This window comes from Siniperca chuatsi, linkage group LG5 (assembly GCF_020085105.1).
Source record: "Siniperca chuatsi isolate FFG_IHB_CAS linkage group LG5, ASM2008510v1, whole genome shotgun sequence".
In the NCBI taxonomy this organism is placed as follows: Eukaryota; Metazoa; Chordata; class Actinopteri; order Centrarchiformes; family Sinipercidae; genus Siniperca; species Siniperca chuatsi.
The window spans coordinates 12,978,109-12,998,435 of record NC_058046.1 but is presented as its reverse complement, the minus strand read 5'-3'; the positions used below and the strand labels follow the sequence as shown (position 1 = coordinate 12,998,435).

At 39.0% G+C, this 20,327-nt stretch overlaps 2 protein-coding genes across 5 annotated transcripts in view; one reads left to right on the top strand and one right to left on the bottom strand.

Annotated features, from left to right (window-relative positions):
- Positions 1–4: 4 nt before the first annotated feature.
- On the top strand, positions 5–18,588 carry npc1l1 (NPC1-like 1). Its single transcript, XM_044197180.1, has 21 exons — positions 5–5,117; positions 6,950–7,111; positions 7,274–8,185; positions 9,456–9,749; positions 9,846–10,069; positions 10,169–10,269; positions 10,368–10,540; positions 10,665–10,793; positions 11,216–11,398; positions 11,499–11,613; positions 11,806–12,071; positions 12,295–12,384; positions 12,482–12,672; positions 13,570–13,700; positions 14,850–14,979; positions 15,073–15,128; positions 15,222–15,372; positions 15,545–15,776; positions 16,324–16,437; positions 16,594–16,756; positions 16,862–18,588. The coding sequence occupies exons 1-21, from the start codon at positions 5,076–5,078 to the stop codon at positions 17,098–17,100; spliced, it is 4,098 nt and encodes a 1,365-aa protein (XP_044053115.1). The 5' UTR covers positions 5–5,075; the 3' UTR covers positions 17,101–18,588.
- The window catches only part of LOC122876614 (rapamycin-insensitive companion of mTOR-like), a 20,874-nt gene continuing 19,135 nt past the window's right edge, over positions 18,589–20,327 (bottom strand). For all 4 annotated transcript variants that reach the window (XM_044197175.1, XM_044197176.1, XM_044197177.1 and 1 more), the window contains one exon: positions 18,589–20,298. In XM_044197175.1, the coding sequence (XP_044053110.1) occupies positions 20,218–20,298 (81 nt within the window). In that variant the 3' untranslated portion in view covers positions 18,589–20,217. The remainder of the gene's footprint in view (positions 20,299–20,327) is intronic.

Here is a 20,327-nt window from a genome sequence, read left to right as displayed (position 1 = left end):
TTCTCAGTGTCTTTACAAAGCAGAATGTGTCACCAGCTCAGTGCGATCTGTTTAATTCACAAAATTGACTAAATCAAGACATGTTTTTTTTTGTTTTAATACATAAGGCGTGTCTCACTCTGGCTCTTGGTTCAGGGCGTAATCGCTGCTGTCGACTAGTTTTATGGCACTGATTAGAGTATTGATTAAAAAAAACTGTGGCACTGATGAATCAATGAGCATGTAATGTCACAACATAATCTCCATTGAGTCAGGCAGGTCATTAAAATTAAAGAGAGCAATGCAGTGCAAATTGTAACATGCTGTATGTAGCTGTAATTATACTTTGCTTTTCAACACAGCTGCAGCTAATTAATCAATAGCTAGGTAATTGCTGATTGATTAATTATTGATTATGTTAGGTTCAGCTGTGTTTTCACTACTGTGATACTTTTGTTTTAAAGTGATGTCACCTCCAGTCAGTGAACATAGCAAACAGGTCTCTTTCATATGTTATGACATTTCATAGCAGGAAAAGCACAGTTGTAATTAATATTAAAAATGGCTTCAGTACTGTTACAGCTCACTCGGGCCCAGTGGAACAGAGCCATAATGAATGTTATTGATTACACCTGTGCTTTCCTTGCTATGGCGACATAAAGTATGTACTGTTATAAAGGCCTGTAATGCTCACTGCTTTTTATTGACGGCTGCCTCCCTGAGCAATTCACCACCTACTGAATTAGACGTGTTGTGACTCATCCACCGTGTAGCCAAAGAGGAACGTGAGAGTTGGCGATCACTGAATGAAGAATTAAGCACAGTCCAGACACTCAAAACACAGAAAAGTGACAGCGAGGGTAGTGACACCTGCATATCTTCACAGCGACAACAACCACAGTATATGTGAACAGTGTCCTTTAATGTAACAAGTCACTGTGTCTGTAACTGACTTAATGAGACAAAGGAAAGTCGACAGTAGGAGGACGTAAAAGGAAGCTGATCTGATTCAAACACTTTTTTTTTTTTTGTCCTGCTTAATAAACAGGATGGATGGGGCTTATTACACCAGGAAAGTACCTGTGGTTTCCAGTAAGTTATCAATCATGCAGAAGTAAGAAAGAGTTTCATGGACAGCTCTGTGATTTGTCTAATTTACTCAAAGTTTAAAGGTCAAACTTCATCGATCTCAGCAGTGCAAAACACAAGTATTAAACGTTTTTTAAATGCTCTTTTAGCTTTCTCCTAGAGCTGATTTCAATACCGATCCATGCCATGTCAGCTGTCTGTAACGTAGCCTACATGAAGCTCTAGTGTTTGAGTTTCATGTAGAAGCCCCTCATCTAGAGACCTGTCAAGATGAAACTCAAATAGAAACACCATGCAGAGAAAGTCTGTTTGTAAACGAGGGCTGTGTTCATGAACTGAAATTGTTAAGGCTTGCATAATAGCCAAACAGTTGCAGAAGAGTTGGGTTATATCATAATTTGTGTTGTTGTGGAGGAGGATCAACAGTTTAACAAGTATGTTTTAGCTTCCCTTTGGTTGAAAGTAACCAAACATCTACACAAAAAGTTTAAGAATAAAGTCAGGGAAGTGACACGGGTTAATTAAATAATTAAATCAACGAGTTTAATTAGTCTCCTGCTAAACATCTTAAATGTCAAAACAAATATGAGCAACTGACGGTAATTGCAGATATTTGAGGATCCTCCTGTCTCCATCACGCGCAGGTTTTATATCCTCTCAGACAGTTTTCAGCTGATTGCCAACTTTCCAAAGAAACTACCCTTCACCCGTATCGGAGTCCAAAAAGTCAAGATAATCAGCTTGCTCCACCATTCAGCCAGTACAATGAGAGCTCCATAAATAATGACTGATAAGGACTTGATCATAAAGAGGGGAAAGTAAATCTTGATTTGAGATCAGCAAGGTCCTAGAGAAAAAAATATTTAATTATTCTTCTTCAACACTATGTACCCTGGAGGACAGATGGCAAGAGATTTTCTACAGCTCTCTCTGTGTAAGATATTTCTTTTTATATCGATCATAAAACAGAGGCTTTTGAGCCTGCAACTTAGAAAACAGTGATTTAGTAGTTATTTGTCGCTAATTATTCCTTATATTTTAACATTGTGTATATGCATAATTGCATAATAATTGAAAGACTGCATGATTATATAAATATAACATGTACAATTAAATAAATCAGACCATGCAGCATATTACTGTCAGTAAGTGTTTGTAACTTTGGATAAATTAATCAGAATCAGAAATACTTTATTGATCCCCGAGGGGAAACTCTTTTACAAACGTTTGCTTAAGTTTGAAGAAAAAAGAAAACTAGAAGACGACGAGACGGAGCAAGGAAACAGGCAGCATGCACATTGGCGTATGCGCACTAGTTAATATAATTTATATAATATTAAGTCTTTGAATCTTTTTCATTGTCATGTTACCACTGAAGGAAAACGTTACACCTACATTCATATCCTTTATGTAATATGGCAAGTGAAAATGCTAAGCAGTATCAGTGCATATAACATTTAATTGAGCACCTGTTTCTGTCTCATTGTCAAATAGCACTAATTATTACATACAAATATGCATTGCAGAAAAAGTAAAATATGTTTTGACTAACAGATAAAGAAGTACGTACTCTTAAGTGCAGGGACTTCAATGTCTGTCATCCATTATTAATTTATTAAGGCTCACGGCATTAACCTCCTTTGCTCTGGTGGAGCTATTATGTAAGAACATGTTATGTTAAAATAATTTAGCAACATGAGTTTAAGTTTAATTATATTTGTTGAATGTGTTTAATGCTCAATCCACTTTGATGTAGATTCAAAAGGACAATGGGCATAACAATAAAAACACCTGTATAATACAGTGCAAACAGATACAATATCACGAATAACAGAACAATAAAAAATGACCATAGCATTAAATCAATATTTCTCTGACAGTCTCAACAGAAATGTAACATAATCAAGGGTAAACGACAAAGGTAGTATTTATAAGTGTAAAAACTACCTTTGTGAAAAGGTATCTTTAAAATGTTTAATTTTTGTTGTAAGAGAAATATTGATTTAATGTTATGTTGTTTTGTTTTAAGTATCTGCAAGGCTATCACATTTGATGCATTAATCTGGTGTTCCTGCTAATGCCGCACAACCCCTGAATTTCCTTTGTCAGATAATTCAGGTATAAAAAGCTGTCCCTCATACGCTGTAAAGGCTGTTATATGGTGCTCTGCTTAAAAAAGGTGCATTACCAACAACATTTGTACACTGTATGCTGAAATTGCTTAAACATGTTACGCATTTAATACCCTATTTTGTTAATGGAATTATACTGTGACCCTTGTGTTGTTTTACATTACATGTTGCTTTGTGCATTGAAGGTACCTGATGTCCAAATTGCAAAAAACATTTGTGAAGATGTTGTCCATTCTATAAAATGTGTTTTTGTACATTTAAAACCATAGTTATACAGTATGTAGGCTTTGTAGTCAAGCCCTTACTGTTACACTGACATCCAAAATGTATCAGCGCACATTCAAATCTAGCCTGCGCCCTTTGGATTTTTAGATCTTCCAGGATGTAATTTCTTTCAGTAATTGAATTTTTTGCTAATGTTGTACAAAAACATTTATGAATAGGCAGAGTCCCTTGCATATGTGGAAACAGAGAGGTAGACAGTGTTCTGGCCCTCATAAAAAATGGGTGCCAGAACACTGTGTACCTCTTCAGGTAATACGAAGATGATAAAACAGCGGAAATTATATAATAAAGAGATAAATAAGAATAGAGATTCATTTATTCACAGAAGACCAAGTTAAAACACTGTAATTAGAAAAAGTTAGGTACTTTTCAGACGAATGTAACTTGTTCATTTCAGCGCTGCACAGCCACTATTACAGTGCTTGTAATTTAAATTGACAAACATTAGATACATAGATACTAATGCTGATACATCATGATGTTTCCTTTTGATTTGAATACACTGCAGAGTGTAGCAGTTTTTGGTGTGCCGGTTACAAAATTCTATGTGTTGTCGTGACTTATCAGCATATGAAAGAACAAAGAACATCACCATATCTGCCCCATTTCTCCTTGTCTTTTTTACCATCTTTGTTTATCACAAACTGAAATGCTTATGCACCTTCGACCTTGATTCCCCTGTGACTGCGGAGCCTTGGTTGTTTTATCTCAGCTATGACCTTGACATGTGATAACAACATAAATTGAGTTGATATTAGATTGTAGGATGTGATCCAGGAAGTAATTAGTCATGTTGACTTGGCATGGTGGCCTGCTACCATCTTCAGGCTGTCACTGGGTTTGATGTAAGACTTTTATACAAAAACTGACCAAAATAAAAACATTTTGTTAGACAGAAATGTATTCGGGACATTAGCAGATATAGTATTCTCTCACCTTGTAGATCAGATATCCTGCGCACAGCAGTGTCTCTAACATGATGGTCTAAAGGTCATGTTCAGGCCTACTGTAGCGTTTGTGTGTTTGTGGCATACACTGCCCTAACAACAATAAAAAGAATCCTGTAATAAAAAGAATAAAAATAATCTAATTCAGGTCAACCAATGTCTATAAGTGTATCTGTCTTCAACAGAAACACCAAAAGTTGCAGAGGGTGAGTAACAATAAATGTCTCAGGTGGGTGCAGTTATTTCAGATTCTCCTATAGTTTCTCCCAGCTGCTTTGGATCTCCCCACCAACCCTATCAAAATGTCTTCCATGTTAATTATCAGACAGAGAAATTGATCATCCATAGCTGCGATTGGCCAGCCACTGCATCAGACCAGATAAGAAAGGTGTGACATCACAGGAGTGGTGACGCTGAACATGTCATGATGTTTCTCCTTCCCCAACCCTAACACTGTTAGACAGACAGACATACAGACAAATGATAAGAGAGAGAGAGGACAACATAGACACTACAAAGCACCTCTCACTATCTTACTTTGTCTAATGTATCTTCCAATAGGGCAGCAGTGATTATATATACACTCCATTTTACTGTACTTGAGGACCCTGACTCTTCTGTTGCTGAAAGACTCCCAGGAATCATGGTCCGTGTCGCAACCCTGATCACTTTTCTGACTTGTATGGTAAGTTGGTCTGGTAATTTTTCTTTGTTAGGGAACCTGTACCTGATGGTTTTGTAATGGTGTACTTAATATAAATACTGTATACTTTTTTCAATCAGCATAATAACCTCACATTGCTTTATTAAGCAGTATTAAAAACTCTATAGGTCTTTTCTAGGATATGATCTGTGACCAGGAATGAAACATAGAATAATACATGTATTTGCTTTTGAAATTTAAATACTAAATAAAAGTAATCACTTACATATATAAAGAAAATGTCATAATTAACCTTAACCTGTAATTACTGATCCAGATGTTGGTAATCACAAAAGGATTACAGATTAATTTGTTTTGGCAGTAAAGCAGCATAAATTTCAAAGCAAAAATTATATTCAAGTGCTCTATCACATCTTTGCATTCAAAGCCAAGGTGAGAGAAGTGTTCATGCAGGCAGCAAAGAACTAGTAAGTCACTTAGATAAATGTCTCTTCAGATAAAATGTCTTCTGTGGGTGTAAGTTCAACTGTATGGAAGATGTTAAATTCCTAAATAAAAAACAAATCAAACACAGAAATAAAGCGAAATAAAACACACTGTAATGTGTTTTTCATTTCATGTATGCATGCATTCTGATGAAACAGTAAAAATTATATTTATATTAAGTATTCTAATGTAAACTGGTTGTAACCTTCAAAAGTGACATTCTTAGGGATGTTAGTGACTTTCATCTAGATTAATGTTTTCATTCTACATAGTAAATAGTGTTAAATTTACAGTTGCAGGTTCCAGTGACTTATCTTCTGTTTTTGGATGATGTCTAAACAGTAAAAATGAGAAATAACGTAAATCAGCCCTGGATGAATGAATGCACTTTGTCATTAAATACATTTTACAAAGTACATGTGCCAAGAGTGTACATTGTGTTTGGCTAACCAGTTTTTTTCACTCAAGTTTTAGTCAATGTATTTATAGAGCACACTTGAACTACTGTTGACCAAAGTGCTTTTACATAAAAGTAAAAGAAAAATACAATCATATCAATTTATAAATAGTTATGTTAACATTCAAAAAATAGAGTAAAAACATTGGGCTTTAGACAGATTTTAAAAATACCAATGGATGGGGAAGGTCCAATAGTGAGGGCCATATGGATAAATAATTGTCCATTTTCAAGTCTTGATAAAAATGGACTACATGGAAAGATAATTATTAAAGAGTTACTTAATGATTAATGTGAAAATTATGCATCAATTTGTAACTGATTTTTGGATTTGTTATCTCCTGTAGTCACAGATGTTGATTGTGGTTGTAATCAACCTTGACTTGAATGTACTTGAACATTCTCCATTTTATTTATCTTGCAACTTGCAAGGTAGCATTAAGTAGCTGACAAGGCAGGACACAGTACAGCAGTTAAGTTATTATGACACTGTTATGGTATTTATGGGTTAATAGTGCAGTGTAATGTCTTTAGAAAAAATCTACTGATGATGAACATGAGAAACCTGATCAAACCTTGTTGCTAATTGCAACTTTTTTAAAAATAGCATCCTAAACGTTTTATTTAATATGGTATTTGTTGACTTCAGTGTTTCATTGTAAAACATATGGAGATAGATGCAAGGTAGTGCCAAAAAACTATACATAATTTACATCAAAATTACAATATAACGTAAAAGAGTCTGTAAAGAGTCAGTGTTGAAATGTCTCAGACTTGTGAGTAGAAACTGCATTTAAAAGTTTCCTTCTCTTTTCTACTAGTGACAAGCGTGCCTTCTTCTTCACTTACCTGCAACATGATGTGGTTTCCCTTGCTGTGATTATTTTTGACAACTCTGTCTTCCATGCAGGTACTGTCAGAGGCCCAACATGAGCCGGGCTACTGCGCTTTTTATGAGGAGTGTGGTCGTAACCCGTTGATAGGATCCGCCCTCATTCCTCCTATTGTCCCTTGTCTGAACTACAGCCCTGCCCGTCACCTCACAGGAGAGCACTACAGGAAACTCAAAGAGGTCTGTAGATCCTGCTTAGCGTTTAAGTGAAGCAGAGTACAGGACTGAGTAAAGCATGGTAGAGTAGGTCTGTTCTTAAGTCTTCTTTGTCTATTCCTTTGACAGAAGTGAGCTTGTATTTGAGTCTGTCAGTTTATAAAATAGCACCTGTTCTTGCTGCAGGTGTGTCCTATTTTGGACCGTGGAGAGCACAACACATACGCCTGCTGCTCCATCAAACAGCTGTCATCCCTGGAAATGAGTCTGACCCTGTCCAAGGCTGTGCTGGTCCGCTGCCCTTCCTGCGCAGAGAACTTTGCCCACCTGCACTGCATCAACACCTGTAGCCCCAACCAGAGCCAGACAGTAAAAATCACAAAGGTCATGAACGTCACTAACCTGGGCAAGACGAGGGAAGCCGTGGTAGGTTACCAGGCATTCCTCAGCACCAGCTTTGCAGACACCTCCTTCCAGTCTTGTAAAAACGTCAGGATCCCCGCCACAGGGGGCTTCGCCATTGCCACTATGTGTGGTAAGTATGGTGCCAAGCTGTGCAACCCCCAGCACTGGTATAACTTCCAGGGAGACTCCAGTAATGGCCTGGCTCCACTGGACATCGACTTCAACCTGATAAAAGAGGGAGACACTGAGGGACTACCAAAGGGTGTGATTCCCTACAATGGACGTGCTCTGCAGTGTAATGAGACCACACCATCTGGAGGTCAGGTCTGCTCCTGCCAGGACTGCCAAGAGTCATGCCCGAGGATGCCGCCTCCTCCACTTCCTCCCAGCCCCTTCAGACTGTTGGGGACAGACGGCTTCCTCGTGATTTCTATTATCTTACTCTGTCTCCTGATATTTGCCTTCCTTCTCTACCTCTCTGTCGCTTGCTTGGTGAAGTCTCAGAAAAGACAGGATGAAGAGAAAGGAAAGAGAAAGAGGAAAGGTAAAGACCAGAACAGTAATGATGTGACTCAGCAGGTCGTTGATCCATCAGAGGTGATGTGCGCTGAAACCAACAGCATGGCTGCTCAAGCTTTCCTAAGCTTAGAGTTTCAGCGCTGGGGAACCATCATGGCCACTTATCCCCTCACGGTTAGTTTCACCAAAGTATTTTTAACTAGCAAAAGTAGAATGCATAATAGCAGGCATTAATACAGACCTCTGCTTATTGTTGTACTTGACAAGTTAAAGTAAGACTATGTAACTTTTGCTGAACAGTCAGTCAACTGACTCAGTAATAATTACGCAGCAGTATCTGTCTAAAGTTGGCTAACATTATACCAGACCAAGTAAGGCTGTTGCCAGTGGCGGCAGGGTGAAAATTTTCTAGGTAGGGCAGTGCCACATCCAGTCAATTTCAACAAACATCTGACCTGTATTATAGTTTTTTTTTTGCTTAGTACTTCTATTCTTGTGTGCACTGACGTGATAGTGAGCTGCTGTAACAAAAGAGTTTCCCCTCAGGGATCAATAAAGTATTTCTGATTCTGATTCTGATTCTGAAAATGGCGCCTGTAGAGGTCCTGACCATAGACTGCAAAAAAGAAGGTCCTGACCTACCAGCAGTGGCTTGCTTGGGGCATAAAATAATCGCCCTTTTCGGGTTAGATTTTAGGACGCTGATTGGCAAAATTTTATGTCATAGATTCATATCTTTGGCTAAACTGCTACTCAGACCCACCTCTTGTGGGCGATTTCTCCATCACCCCAGAGCTGGTGAGACATGCAGACAGGCAAAGAGGACATGTACGAAAAGCATATACGTTGCACAAATGATTTTCTATCATATTTTACACATATTACCAGTGCATTCCATATTTCAAACACACAAATATTGATAATTTGTTTAATTTAATATTATTATTATTATTATTATTAGTAATGGGGTTTTTTTTGTGGCTCAAGGAGGGCAGTGCCCTAGCGCCCTAGCACCCTCTATTGGCCAGCCGCCACTGGCTGTAGCAATAAAACCTTTGAGTGTATGTATTACATTAAGCAGAGATGCATTTTATTGTTTATTCATTCAACTTTTCATTTCATTTCAACAGGAAGAATGTGTTATTTCTACTTTCAAAAGTTACATAGTTGGCTTTAAAGCAACTGTGTGTAGAATTTGATAATTTGTTGATGCTCTGTGGTAGTATCAAACAGATCTGTCTCAGGGATACTGAGAAGAATAGACTTAAAGCACACATTTTCACCAGGATTGTCTCATTTTTCTACAAACAAAAACCATAACAATAATTTGAAACATTTTATAAAATACATTAAAATTCTACATACAGTGACTTTAAGAAAAAAAATGTTGTCAGCCAGATGAAGAAGATGTGTCTCAGTTGTTAATATTTTATCTTCATTCAAGGTGCTCCTGTTGTCTGCTATAGTCGTGGTTGTTTTTTCTGCTGGCCTCAAGTCCATTGAGCTCACCACTGACCCAGTTGAGCTGTGGTCTGCTCCCAACAGCCGCGCCCGCCAGGAAAAAGACTTCCACGACACATACTTTGACCCCTTCTTCAGGACGAATCAGCTGATCTTGACAGCGCCGGGCAGAAAAGGCCACATATATAACTCTTTGCTGTTTGGACCGCAGAACTTTAGTGGGCTTGTATCCAAAGATCTCATCATTGAGCTGCTGGAGCTCCAGAAACGGATACAGGTAAAGAGCCCAGAATGAAAGTTGACAGTTGACACTGTTTGCAAAAACTCATCATTTGATTTTGACACATTGATTGATCTTCTATGCCATTTTTAGAACATTGAGTTCTGGTCAGAGGATCTGAACCGCACAGCAAGTCTGAAGGATGTGTGTTTCGCACCGCTGAACCCATCCAACCCCTCCCTGACGGACTGTGCGGTCAACAGCTTGCCACAGTACTTCCAGAACAGCCTGGACAACATTAACGCTAAGGTGAACATGACAGAGCTGGGAGTGACCAAAGAGGTGGACTGGAGAGATCACTTAATCTACTGCCTCAAGTAAGGATTCAAATCAGACTGGGGAAAAAACTGATTAATCTGTAATTGCTCAAAAACTTCAACATAACCATCCCTTCTCTTTTTTCATTTCTTCTCAAGCTCTCCCCTGTCCTTCAAAGACATCACTGATTTAGGTATGAGCTGCATGGCTGATTACGGAGCGCCAGTCTTCTCCTTTCTGGCTGTGGGAGGCTATGAGAGTGAGTGACTTTCTGCACCATCTTTTTCACATGAAATACCTGTACAATAAACACAAAAAGGCAACTGACTTGAACATTACACGTCTTGCTTTTCCCAGATGATGACTTCACCAACGCTGAGGCTTTCATCCTGACCTTCTCCCTCAACAACTATGCTCGTAACAACACCAAGTTCAAAGTGGCAATGCAGTGGGAGACAGAGTTTCTTAAAATTGTTCAGGACTACCAGAAAAACCCTGCCACCAACTTCACCTTTGCGTACATGGCAGAGGTACAGTAAAATCTGCTGCTGACCTGCCGTGACAACTTTTTCAAGGGCTTGTTGAGTTCTCTCCTCTTTTACACCTCACTATTTTAACACACAAGACCCTAATCCTTTACTTCTCTGTCTACAGAGGTCTCTGGAGGATGAGATTAATCGGACAACAGCAGAAGATATCCCCATCTTCATGATCAGCTATGCTGTAATCTTTGTTTACATTGCTGTGGCACTGGGGGAGTATACTTCATGGAAACGCATACTGGTAAGACTTCAGAGAGTATGTCTACCTTTATTATAATGCATCATTTCACATTTCTCAGCTTGTTTAGCCACTAACGGTTGGTTGGTCCACCACTTTGGTGCAGACTAGTTAACAATTATTGGATGGATTGCCATTAATTTTTGCACAGGCATTCATGGTCCCCAGAGGATGAATCCTACTCACTTTGGTGATCCCTTGACTTTTCCTTTAATGCGACCATGAGGTTGACATTTGTGGTTTTAAGTGAAATATCTTGGCAATTGCTATCAGCTGTATAGCGCTTATCTCTACGGTGAAGCATGTAGGTTTATTGGCCATGAAGTTATACAATACAGAAAACATGACACAGCAAAAGATATGGGAAAAAGAAAAGGTTCACTGAGTTAAATGTACATCTGGATTTTTATCTCTGTGTGCTGTAGGTGGACTCCAAGTTTCTGGTGGGTCTGGGTGGGATCCTGGTGGTCGGTTGTTCTGTCCTTGCCTCCATGGGCTTCTATTCCTGGATCGGCATCCCCTCTTCGCTGGTCATTCTGCAGGTCGTGCCTTTCCTGGTGCTCGCTGTTGGAGCTGACAACATCTTCATTTTTGTTCTGGAGTACCAAGTGTGTATATTTGTGTGCACCATGAATGTACAGTCTTGCTGATTCTGTAAGCTATGTATATCATTTTTACCAATATTAACCTACTGTTCCTTCCTTGTAGAGAGATGTACGGAGGCCTGGAGAGAAGAGAGAGGAGCAGATTGGTCGTGTCCTTGGAAATGTAGCTCCCAGCATGCTCCTGTGCAGTCTCTCTGAGTCTGTCTGTTTCTTTCTAGGTAGGAACGTTTACATTCTTTTTAGTCTCTTTTAGAAAAAAAATCCTACATGAACAAAGTACCACAGGTAACGCTGACATGTTTAAAGAGTTGACTACAATACAAGTCTGTGCACATATAGTGTGTAAGAAGGGACCATTAAGTTTCTATACAATGCTTTAATCTCAAACTGTGTCTGTTCTGCTACCCAAGGGGCCCTGTCCACCATGCCAGCAGTGAAGTCCTTTGCTCTGTACGCTGCTCTGGCCGTGCTCATGGACTTCATCCTCCAGATGACAGCCTTTGTGGCTCTGCTGTCCCTGGACACCCGGCGCCAAGACAACAACCGCTGTGAACTGCTCTGCTGTGTTACAGTGTCAACCCAGCGTCCCAAAAAGCCAAACGAGGGCTTACTGCTGCCCCTCATGAGGAAATACTACGCCCCTGTCCTACTGCACCGTTACACCAGGATCATAGTGGTAAGCTACTAACCCTTTAGGTATAACATAAGACAAATTCTTAGTTATTTTCAACCTGTGGCCTCTGGTGTACCTTTAATGTGAAATCCAAGGTTATCAATGACATAAAATCTAGTGAAATACACATAAGCTCCTGCTCTCATAAAAAAATATTTGCTTATCATTCATAGACGGGTTTTGACTGGATATTTGTTGAATACATTCTGTCCTGTGCTCTCTTCAGATGTTGGTTTTCATCTTCATGCTTTGTGGATCCTTATTCCTCATGTTTAATGTGACCGTGGGTCTGGATCAGGAGCTGGCTATGCCTCAGGTAAGTAAGTAATGCAATATATATATATATATAAATGAAGGCCTGCACATTCCTTTTTCAATGTAACCTTACAAAGATTATTCTGTTTTCGCTGCAGGGCTCTTATATGCTGGACTATTTCCAGTACCTGTACAAATACTTTGAAGTCGGAGTCCCTGTTTATTTTGTAACAAAAAGGGGCTTCAACTTCACCACTGTGGAGGGCATGAATGCAGTCTGCTCCAGCGTGGGCTGTGATCAGTTCTCACTAACCCAGAAAATCCAGTATGCCACCAATTACCCTGATCTGTGAGTTTGTTCATTTTCATAATCTGGACAGGACAAAATATAGGTGTTTAGAAAAGTTGTACACTTTTTAGGTATTAACAACATGTGGCTGCTCAGTAAAACTCTACAACAACCCTGCTCAGTACAGTGGTAAGAGTGGTTTTCTGCTTTCACATCATTATTTGTCACTGACAGATCCTTGAACCTGCTGATATCATAGTAGCAACCTCTTACATACTAGCCAATCAGATTAGTTAATGATAAACTCAGTTACATGAATGCCACTAAGCAGATAAAGGGTAACTAACTGATCGTGCCAGGCAAAGAGAGCAAACACCCAAAACATTCCCTATAATAAGTGATCAAATGAACAAATAGAATCAGAGTCTATTCTGTGTAGCCAAAGCACAATATAGCTTATTCCACTTCCCATAGAACTCCATTGTGGTCCAAAAACTATTAAAGATACATCAATGAGTCACACTATTACACTGGGTGATATTTTTCTTTGTGACTATTAACGTGGGCACTATAGTGTATTTTGAGTCAATCCCACACACACCACCTTGCTGCTATAAATACTCAGTAGAACATCAAATGTGTGTTAATCCACGGGAAAATAGTCGCCAACAAATGCACTATTTTTTCCTGTTTGAGTGACATTTACAAAAAACTACAGTGCCCAGGTGTTTTAAGAAATTACTGAGACTTTTAAAGAAATGAAACTATATATTTGTGATCTGTTTTTAAAGATTTCCATCTCAGTCTCAGTAAGTATTGATGGATGGTATTGTTATTTTTGGTCTATTAATGGGATTTGGGTGACTATAAGAAAAATATAGAATACCACTAGTCTTATCCTTTAACACACTTTTGTATTCCTGCCTTCCTTTAACCCACTGATGATGTGATCTGTAGATCCTACTTGGCTATTCCTGCTAACTCCTGGGTAGATGATTTCATCGACTGGCTGAACCCTGGATCCAGATGTTGTCGTTTGTACACCCTCGGTCCAAATGCTGGAAAGTTCTGCCCTGCAAGTGTAACAGGTGTGATCTTGCGTTGTGTAAAGACACCACAGTTCAGGATTCCCAATTGGTTTATTCTGGTAATAGACAAACAGTCACTGAACCGTTCTGGAACATGTATCTTCAGCAATGATGATACTAGAAATATAGAAACACTCATGTTACCACACACACACACACACAGCTTGGTGGCTGGCTAACTTAACTAGCAACATAGCCTACATGTCGTTGCTCATTGAACAGATATAATGAATATGCAAATCTACAGTTGCACGAAAGTCTTTGTCCATGTCTAAACTCCTCTAGATACATACAGTATACATTGATAGAATTATAAAATTATTAACAAAAATTAACACTCTTAAAATAATCATCAGTGTTATAACCAGTCGGTGATTTGTTAATTTTTAACAGGGGGGATGGCCCAATGGGACCACCGCACAACTACATGTTATTTGTCACTTTGATCATAAAGGTGACACTATTCTATAGAGTATATAGGCTACAATATAGTACAGAATGGAGAATTTATAGTATATAGTTTAGTGAATATTATAGATCTAAGACGAAAATGACAGAAGGGCGGGACTGAGAGAAAAAGGCACAATTACAAATCCATCTGCTAGTTCAGCACAATGGACAGAGCCATGGAGTTATCAATACACAGCACAGTTAGGCTACTGATATTTCAGAGCCATGCTTGGGGGCCATACATAACTTGCACAAACCTCAGTCAGATAAAAGATCAATGAGTCAGGCAGACTAGACTAACATATTCAACCAAATAACCCCGCTGCCCCTGCACTCTCTCGGCTACTAGGGGACGGAGAGGGGTGATGGCAGGTCAACAAGGGGGATTCATTTTGGTCATTTTGCTAACAAGGGGGATGGCATCCCCCCTCAAATCGCCTACTGGTTATAACCGTGACCTACTGCTTACAGTACAGGCAGCCACACAAGTATTTTAAAGTGACAGAACACTAGACCTAAATACATATGCACCTCTGGAACAATGGCAAGTGGAAGCATTATTAATCATGTTATACAAGCCAATGTGAGAATCACTTCTGAGAAAACACCACATTAACACACGTTCTTTACTGTGAATTTCCATATATGATGAAAGATATTGCCCTTCTTTTATTAACACCTGCTCCCACGTCTCAATAGTTCCTTTGCTCTGTGGCCGGAAGTGTATGGCTACTCCTCCAAATAGCGTCCTCAGGCCCAGTGTGGAACAGTTCAACCAATTCCTACCTGACTTCCTGGGTAACAGGCCTGACCTGCAGTGCCCCAAAGGGTGTGTATTGTAGCTGCACATGTGCACATATATATACAAAAATATCACAACATAAAAACAACAGTGTCACTGCTTATTGTATTTTTTTAACAGTGGTCTTGGAGCCTATGACAAAGCTGTGGTGAGAGATCAGAGTGGAGAAATTATAGGTAAGTCATCTCAAATCACCTTAAAGCAGTCAAAGATTCTTTTAATAGAAATGGTACAGTAAGTCAGCCTTTTTTTCCCCCCTGTGTTCTCAGCCTCTCGGTTCATGGCTTACCACACACCTTTAACCAACTCTCAAGAGTTCACTGCTGCGCTGCTGAAGGCCAGAGAGTTGGCCCACAACATCACCATTGGCATGAGGAACATATCAGGCACCTCACCTGACTTTGAAGTATTTCCTTACACGTATGTACTTTTATCACCCAGACTTCTTCATCTCATCTTTTTTCTTTCTTATTGATTCTTGCTTCTACAGTTCTGTGAATGGGCAGTTTCTTTTTTATTATTTATATGGCAATTGCCATTAAATCTGAGCATTCTGTAGTTTCTGACCAGTTTTTCTCTTCCCTCCTTACAGGGTGACTAATGTATTTTACGAGCAGTACCTGACTATTGTGCCAGAGGGACTCTTCAACATCTCCCTGTGTCTGCTGCCGACCTTTGTGGTGTGTTGTTTGCTGCTGGGTTTGGATTTACGCTCCGGTCTTCTCAACCTAATCACCATAATTATGATCATCGTGGATACTGTCGGTGTCATGACACTATGGGGCATCGATTACAACGCAGTGGCCCTCATCAATCTGGTCACGGTAAGAACATGTCTATGATGGGGATTAAAGGGGCACTCTATCCATTTAACAAATGATTTTACTTGTCGAGGAGTACTACTCAGCCTGTGAAGACAGAAGTATAATGTCTTCTGTGACTAGAGAGAGCTTTTTAAAGTAAAAAAAAACCCTGATGATGTCATAGTGATGTCATCAGGGTTATTTTGACTTGGGTTTGGAGACTTCAAATTAATAACAGAAAGCCTGCATCATTGGAAGTGTGGAGTTTGAAAGACGTGGATGTTCAGTAGGTTCCTGCCTGATGAAAGATGCTATCGAGTTGCATTATGGGTAATGTAGGATTCAGTGTTTTTGGAGCTTGACCCATACTAGGGACTAAAAACCATGATATTTTAGCCTCTACTGCTTCGATTTTGACCATTATTATTTTTTATCTTTAGTCTCTTTTGAATCCCCAAACCTTTTGCAAGTGCAATACTAAATTGTTCCTAAAACTAAATTGCAGTCTGTAAACATTTCTATGGTAATTTTTTACTTTACTATCTTACATTCTCTATGTTGTTTGCAGGCGGTGGGCATTTCTGTGGAGTTTGTGTCTCATATGACAAGATCCTTTGCACTCAGCACTAAGCCCACACATGTAGAAAGAGCCATGGAGGCTACAGCCAACATGGGCAGTGCGGTAAGCAAACTATAAGGAAATCTAGAGCAGACATTGTTAATCATTCACACATGTAAAGCAAATTTAAAGCTTTTAGTGCCACACACAGTTAGTTGTATAACTATCCACATACAGTAACAGTTGTCTGAGTTAACATGTTTATTTTATACCCTGTAGGTGTTTGCTGGTGTTGCTATGACCAACCTGCCAGGCATCCTTGTGTTGGCTTTTGCAAAAGCGCAACTCATCCAGATCTTCTTCTTCCGATTAAACCTGGTCATTACACTTTTGGGGTTGGTTCACGGACTCATATTCCTCCCTGTGCTGCTCAGCTACTTTGGTATGTACATTATAGGTGCTTGTTTATGTATACCAAAAAGAGGTTTGAGGAGCTATTGTAAAATAGAATCAACATGTTGCACATCTTCGTGTTTCCTTTTCTCAGGTCCTGGTGTGAATAAAGCAGTGCTGCTGCAGCTCCAGCAGGCCAAAGCAAAGGCCAGCCAGGAGCTGAGGATTGGAAACAATATGATACATGTCTATAATAACATGAGCTATGAAGATAATGAGATAAAATTGAACCCAGACTCAAACTCCACAAATCCACCCACAAACGCCAGCAGACCTTCACAAATGATAGAAAACCAACAGGGGGAGAAAGAGGAGAGAATTGATCGTTTCTGAGCACCAACAACAAATGAGTAAATACCTCTGTAATAAACTGAACAAGGATGGACACAGAAAAGGAGAGAGATAGGAAACAAGGAGTCATGTATTTGTCTCCGTATGGAAATCATTAACTTAACTACGTACCTCAATCAGAAATGGACCAGTGGGTCTGAAGACAGCAACACACAGATGTGCGATATTTCTGAGCAATGCAAGAGTGGACGATTGCAATGAGAGTTTACCTTCCTGTCTCAACTTGTGAAAAAACTACATGTCCGTCTTCACAAGCACTGCAATTGGGCAAGATTTGTTATTCAATTGCAGAATTATTTAACAGTACAGGAAGTCGACAAATGTTCTTGAATGAGTCATTTTGTATTTTTTTTTTTATTGAATGTAATTATTTTGTATGTGTGAATACTTCACATTTGCACTGTTTAGAGTGATTTAAAGGAACACACACTCCAGCATTTCATGTTATAGTTTCTTCAATAGCAGTACGGTGGCATTGCTGTAAAATGTGCAATCAGTGAAAAAATATTAAATGTGTTTATACATTTGACATCATAATTTTTCAAGTTATTTATGGTACAAAAAAGAACTTCTGCACACTAGATCTGCACACTAGAGTTTGCACCACCAAAACAAAAAAAGGTCCAAGACTGAAAGTTTGTGTATGTAATTAAATAAATTGTGCAGATTTCAGTGTGCAGAAGTTTTTATTTGTACCACCTGTTATTGCACCTAGCAAAGCCTTTCAGCCAGGTGAGCTGTAGACCCTTTAATGCTATGATTTTTATTTATAAAATATATGCAAATATGGCATTCTCACATTGCAGAAACTGTTCCATTCTCTCCATTTTATGTGCATTTTCTGTGACAAAGGATTGCTCTGGTCATCAAGACGAAGATGAATAGATGAAGCCAGGCTGGAGTTTTGTCTGGGAGCATCCTGCTCTACATATTGCCACCATTCACTGCCTCTAGATCTCACACAGACTCTCAGTATATTTACTAAGTCTAGGTTGGAGTCTCAACATATTCAACATGTGCATTTTGTGTTGAACATAGTGTTAAAATGTTCATAAAACATGCCAATTATTCTTTTCTTGGTAGGGAGCAGCAATGATGGGAAAACTTTTTGTGAAAGTTTAAGTAGGAAACTCCATCCCAGGACACTGTAGATGCTACGAGCAAGACTGTGATAATTTGTTGTCCTTTTCTGCTGGTAATTTGACAGTTTAACTTAAGCAATATGGAAATTTATGTGTCTACCTTTAGAAATAGAGTTTAATAATGATATTCAACATCCTACATTTATTGCAGAAATAATGCAGCTACTTGACATGTCCATCTTAGTAACTGTTAAACATCCTGACCGAACATACATGTCAGAGCTTCTTCAATGTCATAATTCTATGGTTTGAGACAGGACATTGCCCAGTGTATGAGTAAATTCAGATATAAGTTACAAATAAAAAGAAATAAAATGAGTGTCAAACATTTTGGGTATTTCAAATTTTGTTTTATTAACAATGCATCCCTTTGATAGGATTGTATGTTTCTTTAGGTCATCAATGCCCCCAAGAACATACTGTACACATTATACAAGGGAAACCACGATTCAGGCAAAAAAAAAAAAAAAAATCTTTTTAAATTATAATACAGTCTTGAGGAAAAAATATAAATAACTTTTTTTCTTCTCTGGTTGAGCTCACTCTATGGTACAGACATATAATAAATAGATCGGATCTGACATTACTCAGCTGATCTATGAATCATCTCTCTATGAGTCCATTTGTGTAGCAGCATTATAGCAAAAACAAGCCAATGGAAACAGAGATCCCCCGTTTCCCTGGAAAACTTTTACAAATCCTTTAGTCATCACACCCCCCATCTCAGCCTATGACAGACAGTGATATTGCTTTGTGGTAACAGATTCAGGGGTAATTATATTCCAACAATGTAATGGCAGCATGTAATGGCAACCTATTCTTTTTTTAAGTTTTAGAAGCAAGAAACACATTAAGGTGACGTTACAACTTTGCCATGCTTGTTGCACATGCAGCGAAAGTGAAGCACAGAGGTAAGAAGGCATAGAGCTGGTAAGCTGCAGGGCTTATGCAGGTTTCCGAAACGTCTGCGAGCAGAGTTTGGTGCTAAATCTGTAATGAATCATTCTACAGATAAATCTTTCCAAAGATCAACCCACCTCCTGAGAAGCTTACTAATAATGCATTGGCTGAAGAAAAACATTAAAGGTCCTAAGCAAGTAAAGGATAGCATTAACTAGCATTAAATTACATGCTATTCTCCTCATGTACTGCGTAAGGGTGGCATATATAGTGCTTTAGAAAATACAATACTAGTGATGTTTGATTGTCTGAGATACAAGAAATAGAAAAGTAATTGGCTGTCTGTGCTGACAAGAGGCTACAGGTTGTAGGAAGTGGTGAGGCAAGCGAAGCAAAAGCACATATCTGGCTAGAACAGATGGCAGGTCAGGGTGGGATATGAACCAGGAAGGATCCAGATATGTTTTAAAAACAGCAGGACCCCTCTGTAGTGTTTTGTTTCATAACGAGAAAAGAATGCAGGGTTCGAGGAATCACTGGGTAGACACAACATGCCTTATTCATTTCATTACAGAAAAACACCACCTCTGGAAAGAGATAAAATGTTTAGAGAATTTTTTTAACACAATGTGAGTCTTTGTCTTAATGATCCAGCTTGTCCTTAAGCATTATGTTGTATGTATTATTGAGTGACGCTCAAGTTTGCCAACCCATCTGAAAACAGTATTTGTTTAAACTGCTCCCCCATTTTGCTGTAAAAAAAAAAAAAAAAAAGAAAAAGGAAAAAAAAAAGAAGTCTGAAACAGCATTAGGCATGTCGGGTTATATTTAGTTTACAGATATCAACGTCCTTTGTTTCCAGCTTGTGTTTGCTAAAAGAAAGGCGAGTGATGACCACCTCCTCCTCTTCCTTGGCTATGGTACTCTGTTTTGAGCAACAGAAACATGCCAGACGCCTCCCCATCTCCTTAGTCATAACTTATATTCTCTCAGTCGTTCTTTCTGTGTTTGTAGGGTGGCAGGACCGGGTCTGTGCAGGGAACGCAAGGGGGTGAGATCAGGATTCTGCAGGAGGGTCAACATCCTCTTCAACAGGTTTTGGTAGCTTTGTGAGGATTGCCTCTGCTTCCTCGAACATCTTAAAAGGAGAAAAGAGGAATGTAATAC

Bases quoted from the DNA above. Each gene is read 5' to 3' on its own strand.
- npc1l1 (XM_044197180.1), top strand. From the start codon at position 5,076: ATGGTCCGTGTCGCAACCCTGATCACTTTTCTGACTTGTATG. The intron at 7,112-7,273 runs GTCTGTAGATCC...TTCTTGCTGCAG, and splicing joins ACTACAGGAAACTCAAAGAG to GTGTGTCCTATTTTGGACCG. The intron at 11,399-11,498 runs GTGTGTATATTT...CCTTCCTTGTAG, and splicing joins TTTTTGTTCTGGAGTACCAA to AGAGATGTACGGAGGCCTGG.